A 23,944-nucleotide genomic window follows, 5' to 3' on the forward strand; every position below is an offset into this window, starting at 1 on the left:
TATATATAATTTTCTAGTCTTTCACGGCTGCCAGGTCACAATCTATCCACGTGGTAGGTTCTCAGTTTTCCGAAATATTACATTTTTTTTAATGCAACAAAATACAGTGACAGTAACAACAAAGTGCGTCAAAACTGTTTCATCCATGTGTTTAAAACATTTAAAATGTAGTGTTTTAAGCACTTTTGTTTTAAACATGCCAACCCTGAATGTGAATGTGGGCACTTCACGGAGGGCCATAAAAGTTTATTTCCACTTCCCCTGTTGAAAAAAATTCACAATTACGCGGTTTTAATTGTTATCGCATGCTGTGACTCGTACATTACACACTTTCAACTTCTACGAAAAATTTATCTGCTGCCATTATAGAATCCATCATTTAAAATCATTCAACATTTAAAGGAACAAACATAAATTAACTTCAGCTTCGTATTTTGGCTCAAGGATAATGTGGGAAGGACGAAATGTGTAATGATTGAATGTGAGAATGACAAAATGGGCAATGATTGAATGTGAGAATGACGAAATGTGCAATGATTGAATGTGAGAATGACGAAATGGGCAATGAATGAATGTGAGAATGAAGAAATGTGCAATGATTGAATGTGAGAATGACGAAATGTGCAATGATTGAATGTGGGAATGACGAAATATGCAATGATTGAATTTGAGAATGACGAAATGGGCAAGGATTGAACAGTGGCGTAGCAACAAATTGCGAGGCCCTGGCCGAGATTAGAATTCGAGGCCCCCATCAGTTCTTTAAATTTGAAATCTCAATGTGAATCGATACAAAATCTTCACGGATACGTCAGCAATTTATCATATTTAAATAATGATAATAAATTACTGTCGAAAATGATATTTAATAATTTCACACCCTAACGTTCTCTGTTTTCCGGGAGCTGAAATCTGATGCTTTAAGACAGGCCCGTATTCAGGGGAGGGGCCATGGGGGCTACGTTCCCCCTCGAACTATGAAATATTACAACTTGAAGATATGAGAACTTAACGATTTTTCAGATTGTGCAAGAATGTCAATTTCGTCCTTTCATATATAAATGGGATGTTTGGGGAGAGAGCAGTGGCGTGGCGTGACTTTTTCAAAAGTGTTACCGGCTATCAGTACGACATACCTGCTAGACGTTATCACTCCTTCCCCCCCCCCCCCGGGTAAGGAAAACATATCTTCTGGCTAGATATTTGTTCATTTCGTTCTTGTTTTGCAATCAGCACAGTGATTTAGCCACAAACACTCCTAGAGAGAACCAGTAGCGTACGCAGGATTTCATCAAGGGGGGTGTTATTTCTAAAACTTTTTCCAAATTCACATTACCATTGTTTTAATATACTTTAATTAAATAATAAGCACAATTAATAATACTTATAATTAATTAATTAGCTGAATTAATACTGATAATACTACTAATACCACTACTACTACTACTATTAAGTAGTAGAGATCTACATAAATATAGTATTTATGAAAACAATAGAACGAAATTACTTTCTAGTCATTCGATTTTTATCAAATCCTGGGAACATTTTTTTTGTTTCTTTGTTACGAAATAATTGTCTGGTCAACGAGGGGAGACATTTCAAGGGTGAAAAAGATCCATAAATACAAGAAAATATATTAAAATAAATTGAAATAATCAAAGTATGGAACTCATCCAAGGAGCTGCGGTGATCTTGTCGGAAGAGCGTCTGACAAGTGACAATCACGCGGGAGATCCGGCTTTGATTCCCGAAATTTGTTGGAATTTTTCCGGCTTTTTCCCCGCATAAATGTCCCCGATAATTCACATCTGGATTATCTCGCTGTTCTTACCAACAAAACATTTTACAATAGTTAAGCTTATTGTCGTTTGAATAATTGTCTAGTCTACAAGGTGAGACATTTTAAAGAGAGACGTGCTGCGGTAAACAATGGAAAGGCGGACTGGCGACTGTATTCTTGTCCGCCTAGCCTTTGTCTATACATTAGCCTCTTACAACGTACCAATAACTTTATTTAGTTAATTCTCATTGTTCACATAAAAAAATACATGTTCGTTGAACACTGGCGTACGTAGAGGAATGGCCGATGGTGTTCCAGCCCCTACCGAAATTTTGAGAAAATCAGAATTTTCAAATAAAAATCCGTTAAGAACTTTTATCAAAATATGTAAATACGAAACCTCTTTTAAAGTGAATCCCGATTACCATTTTTGCCTTTGAATACAAAGACTGAAAAGTTCCAAAAATACGAAATATTTTATTATGCATCCTGCCCTCCAATATGAAGCCATGTACTATCCACATTTACTATTCGAGCCCCTCCCGAAAAAAAAATGCTGCGTACGACAGTGTATTGAACATTCTTGCAACTGAGATACAAAACAACTGTTTTCTCTTTTAAATCTTAGTTACCCTAACCTAACCTCATAAACTCGTGTTTATTTTCAAGGCATCACTCTGAAAGACGCGTGTGTTTGGAATGCTGGGCTTTTCTCCATGCTGCATGGAAATAATAATTCAAATGATTATTATTATTATTATTAGTAGTAGTAGTAGTAGTAGTAGTAGTTGTTGTTGTAGTAGAAGAAGTAGTAATAGTAATATTATTGTCTCAGATCTTTGACTGTGAAAAATTGGCCATTTAATTTTTTTCCACAGCATTTTCCATAATATTTCACAAGCTCAAGGGGGGGGTTTAAACCCCGTAGCCCCCCCTTGCGTACGCCACTGGAGAGAACTACCACTCATGAGACAGTTACCACGAAAATCCAATGAATAGTGGTAGACCCTTGTCTGCAATGAGCTGCGAAGCGGAAGAAGAAGAACCACACTTTTCTCGGGTCAGTTTCACGTTTCTGTGGTGAGCACTGAGCAGACGACAGAACTCCGCTCCTTTGTGGAAGGGAAGCCCAGCTGCTCTACGTACTACTGTTGCCAACTTAGCATATTGGAGCAAGGTTTGTCCAAATCACGAATCACATCAAGGAACTATATTTTCGTCTATTACCTAACTGGTCTCAGTTGTAGTTCAATCCAGCCTTGGCTCTGCAGTCAACCTCTAGTTGCTTCACAGAAAATGGTATTCCTATTTTAGGCGGGATTTAGCTCTTTTCTGCCAATCCGATGTGACAACACTGGCTGATCCGGTAGGTCTGAACGGCAACAGGGCCCCTTAACAGGCATATGAATAACCCCATAAAGTCCTTCCCCGCTCTTTCCTTGCATTGGCGCCCTCTTCTCCCTTGTTGCCTCTTCAGGGTAGCGGAATGGCCTCCCTCTTCGCTTCTGTCGGCTGCAGAAAAAATGTCCTAGGCAATATCTACTCGACGGCAACGGTGTTCATTAACGTATTTAACAATGTTATCATTTTATTGAAACAACTTTTTAATCATTACATTTTACTGTTACCTGCGGTAACACCGGCTACATGCACGCCACGCCTCTGGGAGAGAGTCAGGCTCCAGAAGTCTACAGTCTTGAGTTTTGTTTTTTCTTTTACCACCATTGATGCAAGTCTACAAGACATACTAATTTAGTAGGTAGGAAGGAAACAACGAGAGCATTTAACTGCCTCACACTTGCTTCGTGGCGGTTGTTAACTTATTAAAATCGGGAGTGCAAGGTCAAGGGAAGTAAGAAAATACAAGACAGAGTTCTTCTTATTCAAGAAAAGTTTAAATGTGTAAAAATGTCCAAGCAAGTTATCGTGAATTTTTGCGTAAATGTTTCAAGACAAAATAATAATAATAATAATAAGTTTTACTTTTTTCGGGCCCCCTTAGGCTTAGAGACCGCATGCCTGTATGTTACGCCCTGATTTGTCGTATTCATTCAAATTATAACGTTTAACTATAATTTTAAACCAGATAAAAACAGAATATTTTAATTGTACTTACCACAAAAATTAGCCTTCCCATATTTGTTTCTCACTTCTATTGATTATACGTACTTTTCGTATCAACTCCATGGGACATTAGGCCCCTTTCGGCGCGAGGCTCCGGGCGGTCGCCCACCCCTTGCTACGCCACTGGGATTGAATGTGAGAATGACGAAATGTGCAACGATTGATTGACCTAATTCTCCGCACTATTTTAACGAGGCATGTAACCAGCACATGTTCCTTCAGTGTTGCCAGTTCTTGTAAGGTCATACATGTCAACATGTGGTGGCCACAGTATAAGATTGTGAGGGAAATGAGGTACAAATTTTTTAAAGATTTTTCGGAACTACTGTATATAATAGACTCGCGTACTTTTGACGTGGCCAAAGGCCACGTCTTATACGCTCGCATACGTGACCTTCGGCCACGTTGTGGGCGTAATCATATTATAGATGGGGTAAAATGTCTGCATGTTGTATTGGATGAAGGGGAACAAGTGTATAAGCTCGCTAATTTGAAAAGTTTCGAAAGTTACTTTATGTGTTTATGAGCTCTAATAAGGTACAAATATTCAAAAGAGTATTGTCTAATTTCTTAATAATAAACTGAGTAAGTAATAACCGTTTCAAGATAATTAGTTGGATGATTTTTCATAAGCGAATTCAATAGCGACACTAAATTGAAAATGCAATATTTACGTCTTTTTTCATTTTCACATTTTTTAACGTAATTTGTTAACTGTTTTCTGTCATTACCCCTAAATTCCTAGATTGCCTCTGTAATAAATTCTGACGCTCATATTTAGAAATACGAAATGTCTAGTACAATTCACTTACAGTAGTTTTGGGGTGGAAATAAACTTTCTTTGAGTTGCCTAGAAACGTCCGTTTCCATGGTGAACAACAAGCACGGCAAACTCTCTAAATAAATGTTTGTTATTATACCTCTAAACATTTAGTTAAAACAACCACGATGTAGATAATAATTTCGCATTGAGTTTACCAATATATACGTAATTGTATCTGGGCTGAAACTCCTTATTATGTAGATGTCACCCTTGTTTGAGCCACCTTTTCAAAGCCAGGAGTTGATTCATCTGTGTGTTGTAGGTCTGTGAGAAATATAATGTATCTCGACAATTACGAATTGAAGGAAACAATGTGTGCTGCAAAAAATTCCCGTGGCAACGGTTGCTAAGGACGTGAAAAAAGGGCATTTTCACCCTTAAGGAAAGGCAAAGTGAGCGATTTCTTAATTTTCTCGGCCTTTTGGGACGATTTCATGGGGGGTCGTAATCGGGCATTTTTCGCCTCCGGGGCTTCCTTCATGGAGAACATTTATGTCAGTGAGTCAGTGAGTCAGTGGTGGGATTGGGGCTTTATATATATTGGACAATAGCTTCTAACATTTAGAATAATAAACAGCCTGAAATGTTGGTTGTCCCAGTTGAAAGTAGACCGGCTCAAAGGCATTTGTCTTGTTTTAAACATGCCAACCCTGACGGCTTTATTGCACCAGTAAAATGGAATAGTCCATTGTAACGTGAATCGTGGCTACTTTTAACTGGGAGACCCTGTATATAACTTCGTATACAAAATCTAATACTTCCTTCTCACCAAATGGCGTACGAACGGTGGTGCATACGTACAATTTGCTCCTCCAAACTTTAGAAAGGGAATGCATCATTCCTAAATCTTTGATCCGAATTATGCCCCCCCCCCCCAAATAATTTGGCAGACACAGAAAAGCTACCGTTCAGTGAATTACATTTTCGTAGTTAAATGCAAAACTTTATTTTATCTACTTTATCTGCTTATTCGAAAGAAACAACACCATTGATCAGTCCTCAGTGGCGCAGTGGCTAGAACGGCGCAGTAAGACGCCAGGGGTTCCGGGTTCGAATCCCGGCCTGGGCATTTGTGGTCTTTGTGAATGTTGTTTCATTATTTTCATCATATTATAACGCTCATCCTCATTCTCGCGATTAGCCAAAAGTGTCAGGAAAGCGAAGTAAAAAAAAAATGAAACCACTGTCAAACTGTTATAGAGGGTGTGCCAAAACAAGGTAACCGAAATGTAGAAGCGTTACCTTATGTGTTCGGTTACCTTTTTTTGGGCCACCCTGTCTGTACTACTCTGTACTAGTTTAAACAGAGGTTTAAAATGAGCGTAATACGTTACAACGAGGCCTAGAACTTTGTGTGTTCTGGAACCTTACATGTTTTAAAACAAGTGTTAAATGTTATATTGAAAATAGCCATATCTTTAAAATAAAAAAAAAATTAAAGTAATTTTGTGAATATTTATTTTTTGTTGGGATTACACGACTATTCAAATTTCACGCTAAAAATTGTAAACTGTGTGTGGTTTCATTGGATTATATTAAACGTGACGTCATCATGCAGTGCACTTTGGGAAAAAACAGCATAAAGCCGGGCAAGCACGCGTTAAGGAAACCGTATGAGAAGCCTTCTTACAGTGAGAAATTTGATATATTTTATACGTACACATTCCTCATACGCAGTAGCGTAACTAACCCACACTCTGTGGGTTAGGGTACAGGGAGTTGTGTGCACGCTGGGTCCCAAAACATTTGACTGACGAACACAAAACCAAACGACTGGGATATGCACTGGACTTTCTTACTCGCTACGCAGAAGAGGGAGATGCATTCCTGGACTCCATTGTGACATGTGATGAAACATGGGTGTTCCACCATACGCCTGAATCCAAGCAACAGTCACTGCAGTGGCGCCATACCCATTCTCCAAAAGCCAAAAAATTCAAAACGTCAATTTCAACCCGCAAGCTGATGGCAACCGTTTTCTAGGATCGCCACGGCATCCTGCTGGTGGAATTCATGCCGCCTGAAACCTGAAACCTACTGCCAGACTTTGAAACATCTTCGACGTGCAATTTAAAACAAACGGAGAGGCATATTGTCAAGTGGAATCATGACAACGCCCGCCCCCATGCAGCGAATGTCACCAAGGATCTGCTTGCACAGTTTCAATGGGAGGTCCTTCACCATCCGCCATACAGCCCCGACCTTGCACCCAGCGACTACCACCTGTTCCTGTATCTCAATAAAAATCTTGGTGGAAAACACTTTGCTGACGACGATGAAGTCAGAGAAGAAGTCACAACTTGGTTCCAGATGCAGGCGGCGGGTTTCTACGATTCAGGTATACAAAAACTTGTTCCCCGTGGTGGCACTTATGTGGAGAAATAGCCTCTGTGTCAGTGTATCAAGTGTAACTTTATTTGCGAGCAATACATTTATTTTATATGTTATTTTTGGTTTGTATCTTTCTTTACTTTCCGGACAAGCCTCGTACATACTAATTTCAGTTCACTTTATGAGCCCTGATGAGTTGAAATGCACAATGAATGTTTTCTGTAAATTTTCAATTGAAAATGAGAAAGATTTTGCTGCAGTCCAAAAGAAAAAAAACTCACGTGAACATGGATGTAAGAACAAATCAACTTGGAAAGTGACGGTATATCTCTTGAAAAAGCGAAAATATGCTTAATATGACCGAAAATCCATCACAATATGCTCCATCACGTAGAAATGGCCAAATATGGCAAAATATGCTCTTAAAAAGCACCTTAATTCAATTAGTTTCTTCACAATATGAATTTCTATATATTTAGGAAACACACCACTCCTTACCAAAAAAATATATGCTAAGTCATAAAAATGTTAGCCCTAATATATATATATGAAGTTACACTGTTACTACAAAAAATACGTAGCCAGAGGGATGGTGAAAATAGTGTACAGTGGTAATTAATTTTCCGTCATTAGTAGAATTAAACATTTTTTGCAATAAGTTGTAATATACTGAGAAATTCATCTTCAGTTCTTCTATACCTCACTTTTTTCGCATTTAGATGGCGGCTGCTGATAAGGATGACCCACCCCCGAAATTAAATTATGATATACTTATATATGTTTGATTGAAAATGTATTTTAACGCCGATAGGTAAACTTTTGTGAACTATCGGTATTTCTTAATTTATCATTCTTACTGCGCCCCCGAAGCTCGTGAGATCCCCCGCACCGCGGTGGTTGTGGGGGTCATATTTACGCCCCTGCTCATACGATAGTGATAATTAGAGTCCGGATTTATATGCAAAATGCATGTTTCATGTAGCATGCAAAAACTTATGGAAAATATATTTTTCTTTCCGACGAACTTATAAAGAGTCTTGATATGATCCACATTTTTATGTGACGTCACCAGTAGAAGATTTGTCACTAATGTATTTATTTTTGTAAAAGAAAGCGTAATTTCTTTGTTATTATATGTAATATTGCACCCTGTTTGTAATATATATCTTTTGTTTAATGTTTATTGTATTTTATGCTCTGTTATGAGTAGTTTAATGTATCTTCATGTTTGCAAGAGTGCACTATACGAATTTGTATTTCTAAAGATGTATAGATGTCAGTTTTGTTGATAGTATCCTTTTGTAGATAGTGAATGATTCATCTGTACTTTAATCTGTGTTCTCGAAAATAGTCCTCGGTGTTGTGCATACATCTTGGTATGGTAGTTCGGGGCGCAAGCTAGGTCTATGTGATCATAGGCTTGGCGATAGCCACGCATTGAGTTTTATGCGTTTTAATTGAGTCAATTCATCGACAAAGCAAAATCCTCGCCTTCGTCTCAAGTATAGTTGCATTATAATTGCAATAAATAAAGAATAAAACTTTTCAGTTTATACATACGGCAGTAATGTGGTTTTATTTCTCTGTGCTGTGAATATTGTCTTTGCCTAACACTATCCCTGTACCTGAGAGGAGTCTGTGTACTTCACCGAGTCTCATCGTTCACCGCTGAGTATTATTAAGTTGATATTAATAGTATAATAATACGACGCGTGAAGTAATTGTGCGTGTTTAGAACGTATCAGTCTTTTCAGACGCATATGGTAGCGCATATAAGTGCATATTTTCAGTGAATTTTGTTTTGCATGCATATTTCTTAAACTTTGCAGGATAAGGCATATTTCGAATTTTATTGCTACATACTAGCATATTTCATAGTCTATCAAGAGAAAATAGCATTAAGTTTGTCGCCCACAATCTTTGGTAAATTCTCTTTCGACTGCACGACGATAACCGAATGGCTAACGTACCAATTTAATATACAATATACACTATAATTTTTTTTTCAGAATTTTATGTAGCGCTTTTTACACAACAGCGATCTAGCACCTTCTGATACTTTTACAACTGTCAAGTAGCGCGAAACCTTTCTCGGGACTTGGCAACTATGTGGAAAGGGTTTCTGCTGTCAGTATCAAAGGAGTTCAACAACGTGTAAGTGTTATTTTGTATTCTGTTAAACATGCCACGTGAAAAATCAAGTAAGGCTGTATTGTTACGTAAATACGTACAAGAATTTGGAAGTAGTGTATTTACACAAGATGGGTAAGTTTTGTTCTGTGTGGTGTGCGAAAAAAGAGTTTCAGCAGAGAAGAAATTTCAAGTTACTCAACATGTCAATACAGTAAGACACAGGGAAGCCCTTCAGAGAAGATCGTGCAGTAAACAACAAGTGCTTACTGCCGCGTCCACTAATTCAAAATCTGAATGCACAGTAAGTGATACATTCTATGTAGATCTGTGTTCTCCGTTTGTGAGTGCTAATATTCCTTTGTGGAAACTGAGCAATGCTCATCTACGAGGTTTACTTGAAAAGTACACGGGAACGAAAGGTGCCAGATGAATCAACGCTACGTAAAAACTATGTGCCTGTTTGTATTAATGAGGTCATGGGAAAAATTCGGGAAGCGTTGAAGCACGAGAAAATATGGGTGTCTATCGATGAGACTATTGACGCGGCAGGACGTTGTGTTTGCAATGCTGTTGTTGGTGCAAAGAAGGCGAGTGGTAAACCGTACTTACTGAATGTCGAGGTGTTTTAGAAAGTGAATCATTCCACAATTGCCAAATTCTTTAACGATTCCTTAAGTTTGTTGCTGCCAGATCACATCCAGTATGACACTGTGTTACTGCTTGTTACTGACGCGGCCCCGTACATTGTCAAAGCAGCATCTGGTTTGAAAGTGTTGTATCCTAAATTAGTCCATCTGACTTGTCTTGCACACGGTCTTCATCGCGTAGCAGAAATAATCAGATACCAATACCCGGAAGTAGACGCACTTGTATCAAATGTAAAGAAAGTATTTGTGAAAGCTCCTTCGCGAGTACGTCTATTTCGCGAACTGGCGAAAAATGTTCCGTTACCTCCGCAACCGGTATTAATAGGATGGATATCGTGGCTAGAGGCTGTGTCGTATTATGCAGAAAAATTCAATGCAGTAGAGGCAGTCATAGACTCACTAAAACCAGAAGATGCAGCCGCTATTTGCTTGTCACAGAAATGTTCCTCTAGAAGTGGCATTGAGAACGAAATTAAGTACATACACAACCACTTTTGGAGTATACCTGCAATTATTACACAAAGTCCCGTAATAATCATTTGCAGCATTCACTGTCCTTGTTGGGCGAAGTATCGCAAATCTTGTCCAGTGAAACTCACGATGTTACCAAAATAGCGTCAGGAAACTTCGCCAAGTATTAGACAAAAAATCCCGGGTACAGAACAATCCGTGACATTGCAAATGTACTGAATGGTGAAAATGTGGACTTGGAAAAGGACCTAACACAGGAGGAATTTTGGTGTTTCTCACATGCACCAGTGCCTTCTGCTGACGTAGAAAGGAACTTCTCGATCTACAAAACGTTTCTCACTGATAAACGCAGAGGGTTTACAGAAGAAAACCTAAGTAAGACGTTCATAGTTCATTGCAACAGAGGTCATTAAGGTAAGATGTTTGGAAAAAAATTAATTGTTTATTGTTCATGCATATCTTAGTGCATATTTTTGATATTTTTCCTGCATATTTGCATGCATATTTTGCTGTTTGTTTGTTCATGGAAATCCGGGCTCTAGTGATAATTGTACCTTGAATCATTTCGGCAGATACTACACGCACAATACTTACCCGGCATGTTTTTAACGCAGGAGCTTACCTGTTTGCCCGAAATATGGCGGCGGGCATGATTTCGCGCAACGAATTGTGGGGGAAGTTGTTCATTCATTGGTGTATATGTTATTTCAGTCACAATTTGGATTTAAATCATTCATACTCTTAGGATTTCTGTAACAATATGTACAGCATTCTGTAGCGCTATTAGCATACAACTCTCAAATCTCATAATGAGCATCACATGCATTGTTGCTATGTCAAAGTCATGGACAAGTAATGAGTAATGTGATTTTTATCAGTTAATTTTAACCTATATACACATATTTGCAAATGAGGTGTATCCTCAATGTATGTTTCCTTGTGTATCTTATACTTTCATATCCTATTTACACTAATTGCGCCATCTGTTGGTATAATTTTAAACTAAATAATTCCCTTGGAATTTGCACCTTGAAACCGTTTAATTTTTATTTTGGATTTTGCTAATGTCATTGATGACCGAGAAATTTTTCTTGCGTTCATATAGAATAAAAACTTTTGCTTTTAGAGTGTTTTCTCTAGAACGCATTATTACTGGCGCCAAAGAAATTGAAGGAATTCCCGGCCTGTAGACGCACTGGTAGAGTGGGATTACTTCCGTAACATCTCTGTCCGTTCTGCGTTTGCAGCTTGAGAGAGAGTCGGAACTCTCGATTCCACCAGTCAACAAGCGAGCCGCTGACGTCATCTCAACCCAGCACCTATCGCTAGGGACGTCAAGTTTTCGTTTTATTTTTCCCTAAATTTCGGGGTTAATTTTTACTGCAATTCGGTGTTATTAATTGAAAATCGGAGTTGTTTTTACATTCGTTTTTACGGTTTCTTCTATGCATAAGATTTTCACACTGCTTTAGTTGTGGAAAATTAAGGCAAATTTTAGTTTTCATGACAAAAGTAAATAAATCGAAGGCTTATCTTTGTGAGAAATTACCAAATTTTTAGCATTTGGAAAACTATTTCATGTCATCGGTCACTAAATATGAAATGTTTATTGAAGGATATCACCCAAATCTTTAACACAATCATATTTCAAACTTTTCATTCTCACAGAATAAAATTTTAAAAAATTGTTTTCATAAATTCACTTTTCAGATTACATTGATGATTTTCCACGCACACATGGTGCGTAGTAAATGTTCACAATATTCACTCACCACACATCCTATATAAAAAGCAGCAACTTCTAAATAGAAAGATAGCAGGTTCTTTGTTTTTTTTTGTTTTCATTGACTCTAATGGAATGATTGCTTCAACAAAGGCTTCCACAGTTCGAAGTGCGATGTACTCCTTGTCTTCATTTATTCTATTAAGCTTCTCGAAGCCTTCGACGACAGAAATTGCCGGTTTGTTACGTTGGCTTCGATTTTGTTCTCGAGGCCTCCCGACGGCGTAGTGGTAATGTCGCCGCCTTGGAATCAAGTGTTCCCGGGATCGATACCCGGTGAGGCACCACAGTGGTTCGAATTCAACAAACTGTAGGTCCAGTCCCGATTAGCCTGTATATGCATAAAGTGGTCGTGAAACAGCCTCTCACTTCCATTGCCCTTACTCAAGGAATCCTTCCGCTCCCATGTTATTTTGCAATTCAGTGATTGCAAAGTAATGTAGTTCTATCTGTAGCATAAAGTCTTTCAGAAGCAAACTATTATTCACTGCTGGCTTTGGGATGCTGCGAAGTACACCACAGAAGGAAAAGGAAATGAAAGACACTGCACAAACCATGCAGCTTCAGTGATTCTGACTGACTGAAATTTCCCTTACAATGCCACAAAATCCCTCTCAGAACTCAAAATACCGTTTTGTGTACACACATACACCCTCACCCCTATGCCCCTCCCCACACAACAGGTGTTTCCCCAAGAAAATTTTCCCGTTCGTCCGAAACTTCCCTTCTGAGAGGATCCCCGCGGCGAATTCTATTTCAGCCCAAAGTCAAAGCACTGCCAGTCATTTCTGCGCCAAACTGCAATACATGAAGCATGACAAACTCTTTCACTATACTGCAGGAGGCCTTAGAAAGAGCGCTTCGCGGGCTAACAGCAGACGTCGCTCGCAAACTATTGCCGATACTCCTGTGTCGTCTGCTCCTCAGCCGAACAAACAGGCCGAGGTAGCAAGAGGCAGAGGTCACTCACCCTTCCAGAAGGGTGCAGCGAGCTAGCTGTGGCAACCGGGCTCGCTCATTCCCGGACCTCATTGGTTCTCACAGACACACCCCATATTGTCTCTGCTGCAAGTCCGCGAAGCGATCTTTTTAAGGCCTCATGGAGTAAAGCTAGAATAGAAATGGACAAATCTCATAGCGCTTCTGGTAGTTCTTTTTGAACAGAAGAAGTGTTATGCCCAGTTTATAGTGCCTATCTCGGGACGTTTATCGCGTTAAAGTACAAATTCGGTGTTATTCTGAAAAATGGCGTGATTCGCGTTATTCCGCGATTCCGAAACACCAAAAACTTGCCTGCTTAACCTACCCAAATATATTTTAAACACTTTACTTTGCTTTCCTCAACTTTTCGGTGTTATCGTTAAAACTAAAACTTCACGTCCCTACCTATTGCTAAAGTGCGCGTCAAATCTCCTGCATATGGCCTTGAACGGCTGAACAGCACCAGCGAATCACGGACGTGCGGCGTTGCCTAGTTCCGTGACAAGGCGTTTCGCTCAACCACGCTGTCTCTTTTCCGTGCGAGATTTCGACATGGCACCGCTGCAGTGCGCTGCTATTGGCTATCGCCATATGCAGAAGATTTGACGCGCACTCTAGTGCTCTTGCCCACGCTGCATACGTTGGTACCGTCGATAGCTAGACTGGCACAGTCGGCTGGAGATGTTTTAAATATAATCTGACTCTACCACAAAACTTTGAACGTTTATAGAAGTTAGTTCAGTCACTTCAATGTGAAACCCTTGGCAAACATACAGGCGTTTGTACACTGTATTTTGTTTTGCAGGCTACTTGCTTGTTCTTTTGTGTCCTTTTGATTGGTTCATTGAGTTGTTGTATTAAGTCCACTTTATGCACAGGAAGGCTAATCGGGATTGGACCTACAATTCATAGGCGTAACTTGGCGGGGGCAAGGGGGCCCTTGCCCCCAACCAAATTTTCAGGTTTATGAATATTTACAAGTTAATATGATACTTTTATAGGGGTGTGCAGGACGGGGAATTTTTAGTTGGGACGGGAATTTTTTAAATTCCGACTTTCGGAAAGGAAAAGTTCATTTTTCGACTGAATCGGGACATTTTGAGGACGGGAAAAGTTCCTAATTTTCCGAAAATGTGGAAATCTCGAATTATACACACTTTTTTCCTTGAAGGATTACTTTTGTATTTCTATAATAAAAAAATCCATTTCCAAGACACTTCGGACATTCGTGGCATAGAAACGACCATAATTTAAACTTTTAAGTGCTACCATTTGCAATTTCCCGACTGATCTGGATCTCGAAAAGTCGGGAAATCATTTCCCAAATTTCGGATCGGGCGGATAATTATTTCCCTCAACCCGGTACTAACTTATCAGAATCTCGCACAGTCCTAGTACTTTTGTTAACCTCCTTGAACCTTAGGAGCAAAGTAACGAGTAATTTGTATGATTTGGAGAATATAAAGGATCAAAATAGTCCTGGATGATGTTTTTGTGGCTTCAAACCGTTTTGAATCTGCTCTCCTCGCAAAGTTAGGTCCAGTAGCGGCTCGTGCCTAAAATAACAGGTGAAGAAGTATATTTATAGGCAATGAAAACAAATAGTAAGTGCCAGTGCCCCACCCCCCCCCCAATTTAAAACGCCTTTTTTGTCTTCATCCGTCCATCTGGAAAATGGTGTCTGCAACAAATTACACACTAAGTCATTTACTGGGTTCATTGTAGAAACCACAGCTCAACACATGAACACAACACACGATAGGAAACGCGAAACACACACGCGGAACAAGATCTCGCGAGAACGCGAAGATTTTGCCACAAGCACTGGATGCGATGTTTTCTCCGACGAGAGAACTGATTCACGTAGAGGGCGACACCATGTTCAAGGCCAACGCTAGGTGACGTCACCGTTGCCATGACAACCGGCTAAGTCTTCCGCAACCTAGCGGTGTTTGCTCTTGGGTTGGGACGAACTCAATACGTGCGTAGCGCCGAGCGGCGTGTTATTTGAGTATTATCGTGTGCGTTCTGCTGGGAAATAGTTTAATTTAATAAGCAAATGAAAAATGTCAATATTAATTTGAAAATTAGGTGAAAACATCTGCACTTGTTGCACTTGGCCAGCCGCCACTGGTTAGGTCCCAATTTACCACTATGTGCCTCCACCGGGTATTGAACCCGGTTAGTGTTATCTTAAACGATGGTGGGGAGGGGGGGGAGCGTTTTACGGTAACTGTAACAGTGCTGACCAATGCGTTGCAGTGAAAATTGACGATTTTAGATCGAGATTGCCTCAAGTCAACTCTTTACAGAACAGACCATGTCAAGTCGACCCTACCTTTTTTCGTTGGCCAACGGCGTGTCCTCCCGTTTCGCCTTATTGCGTTTTCACCCCCAATAGAATTTCAAATGATTTATGTGACACGAACTTTCTAGGCGAAACGGGACATCCCATGTCGCCTTACACACGAAAAATTTCCCACCTGGGAATATTATCGACCTGAAGGGTAATTCATAATGGAACCGCAGAGCTTGTGATGTTGCCTACCTTGGCTCCCACCCATTGTCCTGTCGGTTAGGTTAGGTTAGGTTAGGTTAATAATACATTAATAATAATGACCCTTCATGTCGATAATATTCCCTGGAGGGAAATTTTTCGTGTGTAAGGCGAAACAGAATAAGGGGAAATGGGATGTCCCGTTTCGCCTTAGAAAGTTAATGTCACATAAATCACGCGAAATTATATTGGGGAGGTGAAAACGCAATTACGCGTGTTCCGCCACACTCCACCCTTACCGGGCCGCTTCTGGCAGGAAAAACCCAAATAAACAACTAAATAGGCTCGTTAGTCCTGGGTTCCCATCCCGTTCCTCACCAGAGCGCTCGGAACCAAATAATCAATCACAGGCAAGAACTTACTGAATTAATGTCGCAGGGTGATGGCTGAAAACTCGCTAAAATGGGCTATATACATTTATTTATAATTCAACAAAACAAGGCTCGGATTCTTCCAATAATTCTCTAATTTACATTATTTACATTCCTCTAACTTGAACCCCACGGCAGAACTGCCAAGTGGAAGCTAGCATCGGCGGAACCGCCTCGGGATGCTTTTTTTCAAGGAGGCCACTGGAGCCCGAAGATCACTCTCCCTTCTGCTATCCGGCTCATAAACACTCTCTCCTGTCCTCTGTCAGAGGCCATATTTATACTTCCTCCCTCGTCGCATGGGGGAGGGCTGAAAGTTCAAATCTTATTGGCTCTTTTAGACTACACAGAACCATGGAAGAAACCCAAGCATACAGAGTTATACACAGAACACAAAAAAGAAACAAAAAAACAAATACTGTTTGTAACACGCAAAACGGGCCCCATCGGCCACCTCAAACCCAGACAAGTCTTTAGTTCTTCGTTAGTTCTCGGTAGTTCCAACAAACATTTCATTAGTTCCGCAAATGCATAGAAATCATTAAGGAAATACATTTTTCGGTGAACTTCACACTGGCCGGACTAATTTACAGTTATCCACATCGGTTGATTTTCGTTAGTTCTTGTTCTGATAAAATTTTCCTTACTTCTCAAAATGTATCCAATTTATTCGCAGAAGAAATAATAGATGGAGCTTGCAGTTTTCCAACCTCCACAAGGAATTTGGACCAAACAACGGTTCACATCGATAATGCTCTCTGTTACGTATTTAGTGAATAAATTGTGAGGCGAATAATTAAAATTTATTGATCGATTTCAGTGATTGTGGGTAATTTTAAGTGTGCTAAGACAAACAAGAAGCCAGGAAAATCATATTATTTGTTTAATTGAAAGCACCAGCGTTGTCTTAAGTAGTAATTAACCGCACAACTGTTTTGCCACGGGTCCCCCCTGAAGAGCGGGTCTTTGGTAAGTGCCATAGGGTCGGCTCTACTGACATGATCAGATTACTCCATGCCCAGAAAATTTTTCAGTCTCTAGCTACAATTTATTCTGAGCAGTGGCGGCGATTGGGTTCCAAAACCGGGAGAGGGGGCCAAGGTGGCAAAATCAGGGGACAAAGACAGTAAGTATATTTCTAATTGTAGATAAGGTTTAGTGCATGGGAAACGTGGCGAAAAGTGGGGGGCAACTGTCCCCCTCGCCCCCTAATCAGGTAATTAGGGGGCGAGGTGGGACAAGGACAAATTCTCACTGATCCTGAGTATTTGACACGACTATTGCAAACCTGGTGGTGCACTGAGTGTATTAAGATGCACATTCTTTCACCACAATTATCATCCTTTCATTTACAACGTTGCGACAGATAAGCGATAAGTTATGTGTACAGGAAAGGAGTAAAATTATGCACGAAGTAGGCTTCTGACGTTAACACATGCGAAAGTGCTCATAATATCTGCAATTTCATCAAAGCCTATTACACGTAAGCTATAATTTCCACATGAGTAGTGCCTAGAGGGGTAGCATTTTTCATACAGGTTTCTGGTTTTTCTTTGCTAATCTCTTTCCAACATTCCGGTGTCTCGGAGAAGAAATATAACTGTACAAGGGGAAAGTAGATTACGTACTGCACTAGCAGCTACGTGCAAAGATTTTCCGGGAAATACAATGTGCTATTTCTCCATGAATTTTTACTGTTCCTTCTATGCTTAAGATTTTCACTTACCTTCGTGAGAAATGACCATATTTCCTCTATTTGGAAAACTATTCTGTCTCATCAGCCACTAAATATGAAATGTTTATCGAATGATAACATCCAAAATTTTTGAACACAATCATACACATCTCGTTCCTCTAAAAATGCCAAAACATCCCTCTGCGACCTCATACCGTTTTGTGTACACACATACACGCCCCCCCCCCCCCTCCGAAACATAACAGGTGCTTCTTCCTGAAAATTTTCCCCTTCGTACGAAATTTCCCTTCTGGGAAGATCTCCCCCCCCCAAACACACACACACACCACCCGAGCGGATTCTATTTCAGGACGAGGTTGAACACTGTCTGTGCCAAACTGCAATAAATGAAGCGTGACAATATATTTTGAATTAATCTCGAACTATCACCAGGTAAACTACAAATGACAGATCTAACAGTGCTTCATGTAGTTCTTTTTGAACAGAAGAAGTGTTATGTCCAGTTTATATTGCATATTTCGCGGCGTTTCTCGCGTTAAAGTGTAAAACTCGGTGTCATTATGAAAAATGGCATAATTCGCGTTATTTCGTGTTTCCGGAACACCGAAAACATGCCGCCTTTACCTACACAAATACGTTTCATTTTGCTTTCCTCAAGTTAAAACGAAAACTTCACCTCCCTAGAGTTGACGAGCTGTATCTCTGCGGGTGACCTTGACTAATTCGCGCAGATACATGTCCGTAGATGCTACCTACTTGCCGTTGAGTGGTATACAGCTCTTACAATGTTAGAGGAGAATGACACCCATTGGCTAAGGCAGCCGGTAGCTCCTCCCTCTGCTACTGCGCAGCCAGTCGTGGTCAAGGTTCACCCGCAAAGATACAACTCGTCCACTCGTCTACAACTCCACTGTATAGTATATCCCGCACCTATATAGAACACAGCTATACAATTCCAGCCTCCTTGGAAATGTGAATGAACCTCCGTGGTTAGCACCACGTGCTAAGGCGTCATGGGTTCCGGATTTGAATCGCGGTCTGGGCATAGGTGTGTCCCTTCATCAGTTTCATCATCACCATTTTCGGGATTAACAAAAAGTGACAGAGAAGGGATGTAAAATAAAACAAATCACTCAAACAATGTATCCAATGAATAACCCTGTATACGCTAGTATATATAACTACAAAGACGCATTAAGAACTTGTGCCTCCCGTATGACGTAGTGGTATATCCGACGCCTTGTAATCAAGGACTCCCGCGTTCGATACCCGGTGCAGACAGGTAATGGTTCGGATCACACTTTAGACTGTAGGTCCAGCCCCGATTAGCTTCTCTGTGCGTAAAATGGACTAAAAAGCAAATTAAACCAAATGAACATAGCATCAAGAAGTTTTCTTCTTTATTCCGTAATGTGTTACAACATAATTATTTGTTAAGTTTTGTAAAACAAAAAATCACACTACATAAACTAGAGCCTATACATTTATTATACCGGGTGTCCCAGAAGTCTTTCCCTGATTACAAACTTTATTCATATCCGCTATATGCAAGGTAGAGATGTGAAAGTGGTGCCAAAATGTTGGAAAACTAACCAAGTTTTTTTTTTTTTTTGTTGCAGGTTTGAGTAACGTGGCTGTAGTGTAGGAGTGTCAGTGCCAGAAAACCGGAAATGTTCACAAATCAGGAAAAAGCTCAGCATGTCCTCTGGTATCACGAGACCCGGTCACCAATAACAGTGCAGAGGAACTTTCAAATGTATAGAATTCTTTCGTCTAGAATATCTGCCATCAATAAGTAGGTATTTAAAAAATGGAATTTATCTTCATTCCCAAATCCTGTCAAGTCCAAGAAACATTGTATGGAAAGATTCCACACGATGTCAAGAGCATTAATTCCGGATTCCTTGGCACTGACACTGCTACACTACAGCCACGTTACTCAAACCTGCAACAAAAAAAAACTTGGTAAGTTTTCCAACATTTTGGCACCACTTTCACATCTCTACATTGCATATAGCGGATATGAATAAAGTTTGTAATCAGGGAAAGACTTCTGGGACACCCGGTATTAGTTAGAGAATAGTTTATATAACTATACATCCTAACTTTATCTATTTTTTTAAAAAATGATAAGGTCATCTCCCTTTGCATTCTCACGCAATGAGTTGCCAACTGCTTGGGCTTGTCCAGTGCTGATGGCTATCCTGTAACTGTAACACTGTAAAACAGCTTGTCTGTGTCTCGTGTATGAACTTTAACATGTAACTGCCTTATGCATTCACGGATAACAAGTATGTATTTCTTTTCTATTGTACACATACATTAACAGGGACCCGTTAAGTTCAAGAACACGGCATTAACATCAATGTTTTAAAGTTGTTGATTTCGATTAGTTTTTGTTTAATAAGTAGATTGATTTCAAGTAATGTCTTGTGCACAAATAAACGTTTTAGCGTATTGTGTTTAAAAAATGCAAGCCGAATTTGAAAAGGATCATTTCAAGTGAAATAAGAGCTTAAGTGACGTGTATAATAGTTTGATAAACCAATTTCACTGCTAAGGGCTTGAAATTCAATTTATAAATCACGTATCGTATTATCTAGAAACTGTGTAATGTACAGTCAGCGGCAATGAAAACGAGACGCATCTAGATCCTGAAAATCTGACTTGGCGATGAGAGAACTTCAGTAGCGCTTTCAATGCTAAGTTCTGCTTTCTTCATACGGTTATGCAACACACATGACGCATTGCAGGGAAGTGAGATTTTCAGGATCTAGGTGTTTCGTTGTTCAGTTTCAAGCGAAGTTGTGTTTATTTTTTATACTCTCTCCCAGCTAACTGTAGAGCAAGCAAAGGAAATCAAGTCTCTGTGCAAGTAGTGACGGGAGACGGCTCCACCAATGAACACGCGAGAGGAATAGGATTGCGTGGAGGGGGGAAAGAGACTGCAGTTACCAGCCTTCCCAGCAGCGCGTACTGCTTCGCGCTGCTCCCCTCCCCCGCCCCCCCTCTCTTTCGCTCGACGTTACCACTGCACCATCGGGGAGGCCTTGCAAGCGATACTATTCAAAACAATATATACAGGGTGTCCGAGAAGTTCCCGTACCCCTAGGTTTGAGTATCACAGAGAGCAATGTCAGTGGAATTTTAGTTTATTTATTTAATACATACTATAGTTCAGTATTTACGCATACGAACTATTTATCCAGTGGATCTGTATGTGCTCCATCATGCTGTACACACAGATGTATGCATCTCCATATCCTCCTTGACATGTCGCGGAGCCTCTGAGGAGTCATCTTTCGAAAGGCTTCCTACACACTTTCGCGCAATTCTTCATCTGCCCTCTGCCGACGATGAGAGACATGTGACTTGATTATTCCCCACAATGAGTTGTCTGGTGTTGTAAGGTCCGGCTTCGTGGGGGGCCATTTCAATGGGGATGGAGACGTTGGAGAACCACGCCCAATCCTGCGGCCTGGCGCACCTGAAGAGCAAAATGGGCTGGAGCCCCGTCCTGCTGTACCCACACACGATCCATGATTACCTTCTCTTCCAGCTGAGGTATTAACCACGTCTGCAACATGTGTAAATAAGAATGTCCATTTACATATTCGTCAAAGAAATATGGTCCGAAGAAGTATCGTGATGTCAGCCCGGCCCATATCATAACATGAGGCGGGTTTCGTTCCACCTCTTGTATATAATGAGAATTTTAGTTGCAGCACAACTAAAATTACAATGACATTGTTCTCTGTGATACTCAAATCTAGGGGTACGGGGACTTCTCGGACACCCTGTGTATCTATATATACACACACACACACACACACACGAGGGCGAGCTGAAAAGTAATGCCTGCTATTTTTTTGTGACGGTGTAAAGACATTTTGAATTTTGAGCATTGCACTCTTCAGACTTCCCCCCTTCTCCATTCCAAGGTTCAAACTTCTATCGCCAGGGGTTGCTGAACTAGAGCGAGGAAAATGGCAGCATGTAACCATACTATGACGGTGCACCTGAAACTGCGTTTGGTGACAGAGTTTCTAACTGCAGAAAATGTGTCCCCCAATTGACATTCATCAGAGAATGAAGGCTTTTTATGGCAATAAATGTGTAACGTTAGTACTGTATGATGTTGGGCTGTTCATGCTCACAATGAAAACCCCTGCCGAGGAACTCTCAACGTGTGTGACAAAAAACTTCTTGAGAGTTGAGAGTTCTTCAGCAGGGGTTTTCATTGTGAGCATGAACAGCCCAACATCATACAGTACTAACGTTACACATTCATTGCCATAAAAAGCCTTCATTCTCTGATGAATGTCAATTGGGGGACACATTTTCTGCAGTTAGAAACTCTGTCACCAAACACAGTTTCAGGTGCACCGTCATAGTATGGTTACATGCTGCCATTTTCCTCGCTCTAGTTCAGCAACCCCTGGTGATAGAAGTTTGAAACTTGAAATGGAGAAGGGGGGAAGTCTGAAGAGTACAATGCATGGTTGCTCAAAATCCAAAATGTGTATATACAACTATACTCTGTCCCCAGCTAACTATGGAGCAGGCAAACGTTAACAAGTCTCTGCGCAAGTAATGACGCGAGACGGCTCCACCAATGAACACGTAAGAGGAACGGAATTGCGTGGAGTGGAGGTTAGCGACTGCAGTTACCAGCCTTCCTAGCAGCGTGTACTGCTTCTCTCTGGCCAATAGATTTCCTTCACTTCTATGACGCTATGCGCGGCCTTGCTACACAGTTATCTGGGACAAGGTATAGACGTGTGCTAAAGTATAGAATTATAGAATTGTGTAACATCATACTGGAGGTGCACCATGTACTCTAAACCTGTCCTGTGAAAACAATTAAATACTTACGTATCCTCGCAGACACACGCTCACCGACCACACACAGAACAACAATGACTAGAATGGATCTCAACATCATATTACAAGACTGTTCTCAGATTCACATACGAAACAGCCTATAAACGAATTTCAGAAGCCTTTATATAACATCTGTCACCTTAGAGCGTTGCAGAAGCTTTTAGAACAACTTCTTCAAGGCCATCCCTGCCTACCATTGCTCCAGTGAAATTTAAGAAAAAAAAAGAACACGCACGAAAATAATATCGTGAATGCAGGAAGCTGACCGATCCAGCTACATCTGAAACCAGGTCGACCGACCTTCAGGGCCACGTGATGACATACAGCAATAGCCGTTTGATTGTTGCTCGCTGTGCCAATTCGCCAGAACACATTTCACTCTCGTCGGATCTTAAGAAATATCACATCCACGCTGCATTCTAGTTGTACGTATCACCATCTTTACTTCTCCCTCTTTTCTGAAGCCCTCAGGACATGTGTTAACCTTTCAAGTCCCCTGACACCCTTTGAGGGATATATTTTTTCTGTAGCTGCACACTTTCCTTGTTCGTGTGACGCAACAATATTTCCCAATGGCAATAATTAGTATTAACGACTGTTGGGCAATAGTTACAGGCTGAGTCTTTTCTATGTAGGTGTGTAAGGAGTGACCTTCAATCAAAAGTCAACTTCAGACCCCTGAAATTTACAGGCAAACGAGTCTCTGGCGTCTGGACTCTGTTGGATCGCCCTTCTACAGTGGCGCCAACCCTTGGGGTCCATACCCACCCAATAATTTGCCTTCTTATTATTTTTATGTATTTGTTATCGTGATTCGTGGTAGAGTGCTTAATGAAAACAGTAAACAACAGATTAAGAGATAAGCGTGCATTATTGGTTTGAGTTGAAGTTTTAAGTTAGCTTTATGCACAAAAAGGCTAATCTGTAGTTTAATGTGGAATCCGAAACACTGTGGCGCATGCTTCCACAGGGTATCGAATCTGAGACCCCTTGATTACAAGGTTACTGCGGATTGTTGGTGTGCATTCATATCATGCTATATGGAAGCAGTGATGTGCCGTAGACTATAAGTTTACGTCTACATGCGTTGTCTACAAGTAATCTACGCGTAGATTACATTGGGTTGTAGTTTACATAGACTACGTAGACAATCTAAACTGCATTAAAATTAATTTTCATGGCTTTCATGAAAGAGAAATGACATTTTCAACTATATTGGTTCCCAACAAACTGAAAAGAATCCTATTTAAACAAAATTTATCTTCTCTTCTCTCATCAACTATGGGAGAAGATAAATAGTATGCAAAAAACAACAACAGATGGCAGTCGTGAGGCAAGAGTGGTCTTTTCCCCATAAAACACT

At 40.4% G+C, this 23,944-nt stretch overlaps 1 protein-coding gene across 1 annotated transcript in view; it reads right to left on the reverse strand.

Moving 5' to 3' along the window:
• LOC145994377 (protein takeout-like) overlaps positions 1-22,688 on the reverse strand; it is a 57,329-nt gene extending 34,641 nt beyond the window's left edge. Inside the window, exon 1 of the mRNA XM_083130489.1 lies at positions 22,573-22,688. Within this exon, the coding sequence (XP_082986615.1) occupies positions 22,573-22,642 (70 nt within the window). The 5' untranslated portion in view covers positions 22,643-22,688. The remainder of the gene's footprint in view (positions 1-22,572) is intronic.
• Positions 22,689-23,944: the final 1,256 nt, after the last annotated feature.

The sequence above is a fragment of the Lepisma saccharinum genome, chromosome 10 (genome assembly GCF_977018435.1).
Source record: "Lepisma saccharinum chromosome 10, izLepSacc3.1, whole genome shotgun sequence".
Lineage (NCBI taxonomy): Eukaryota > Metazoa > Arthropoda > Insecta > Zygentoma > Lepismatidae > Lepisma > Lepisma saccharinum.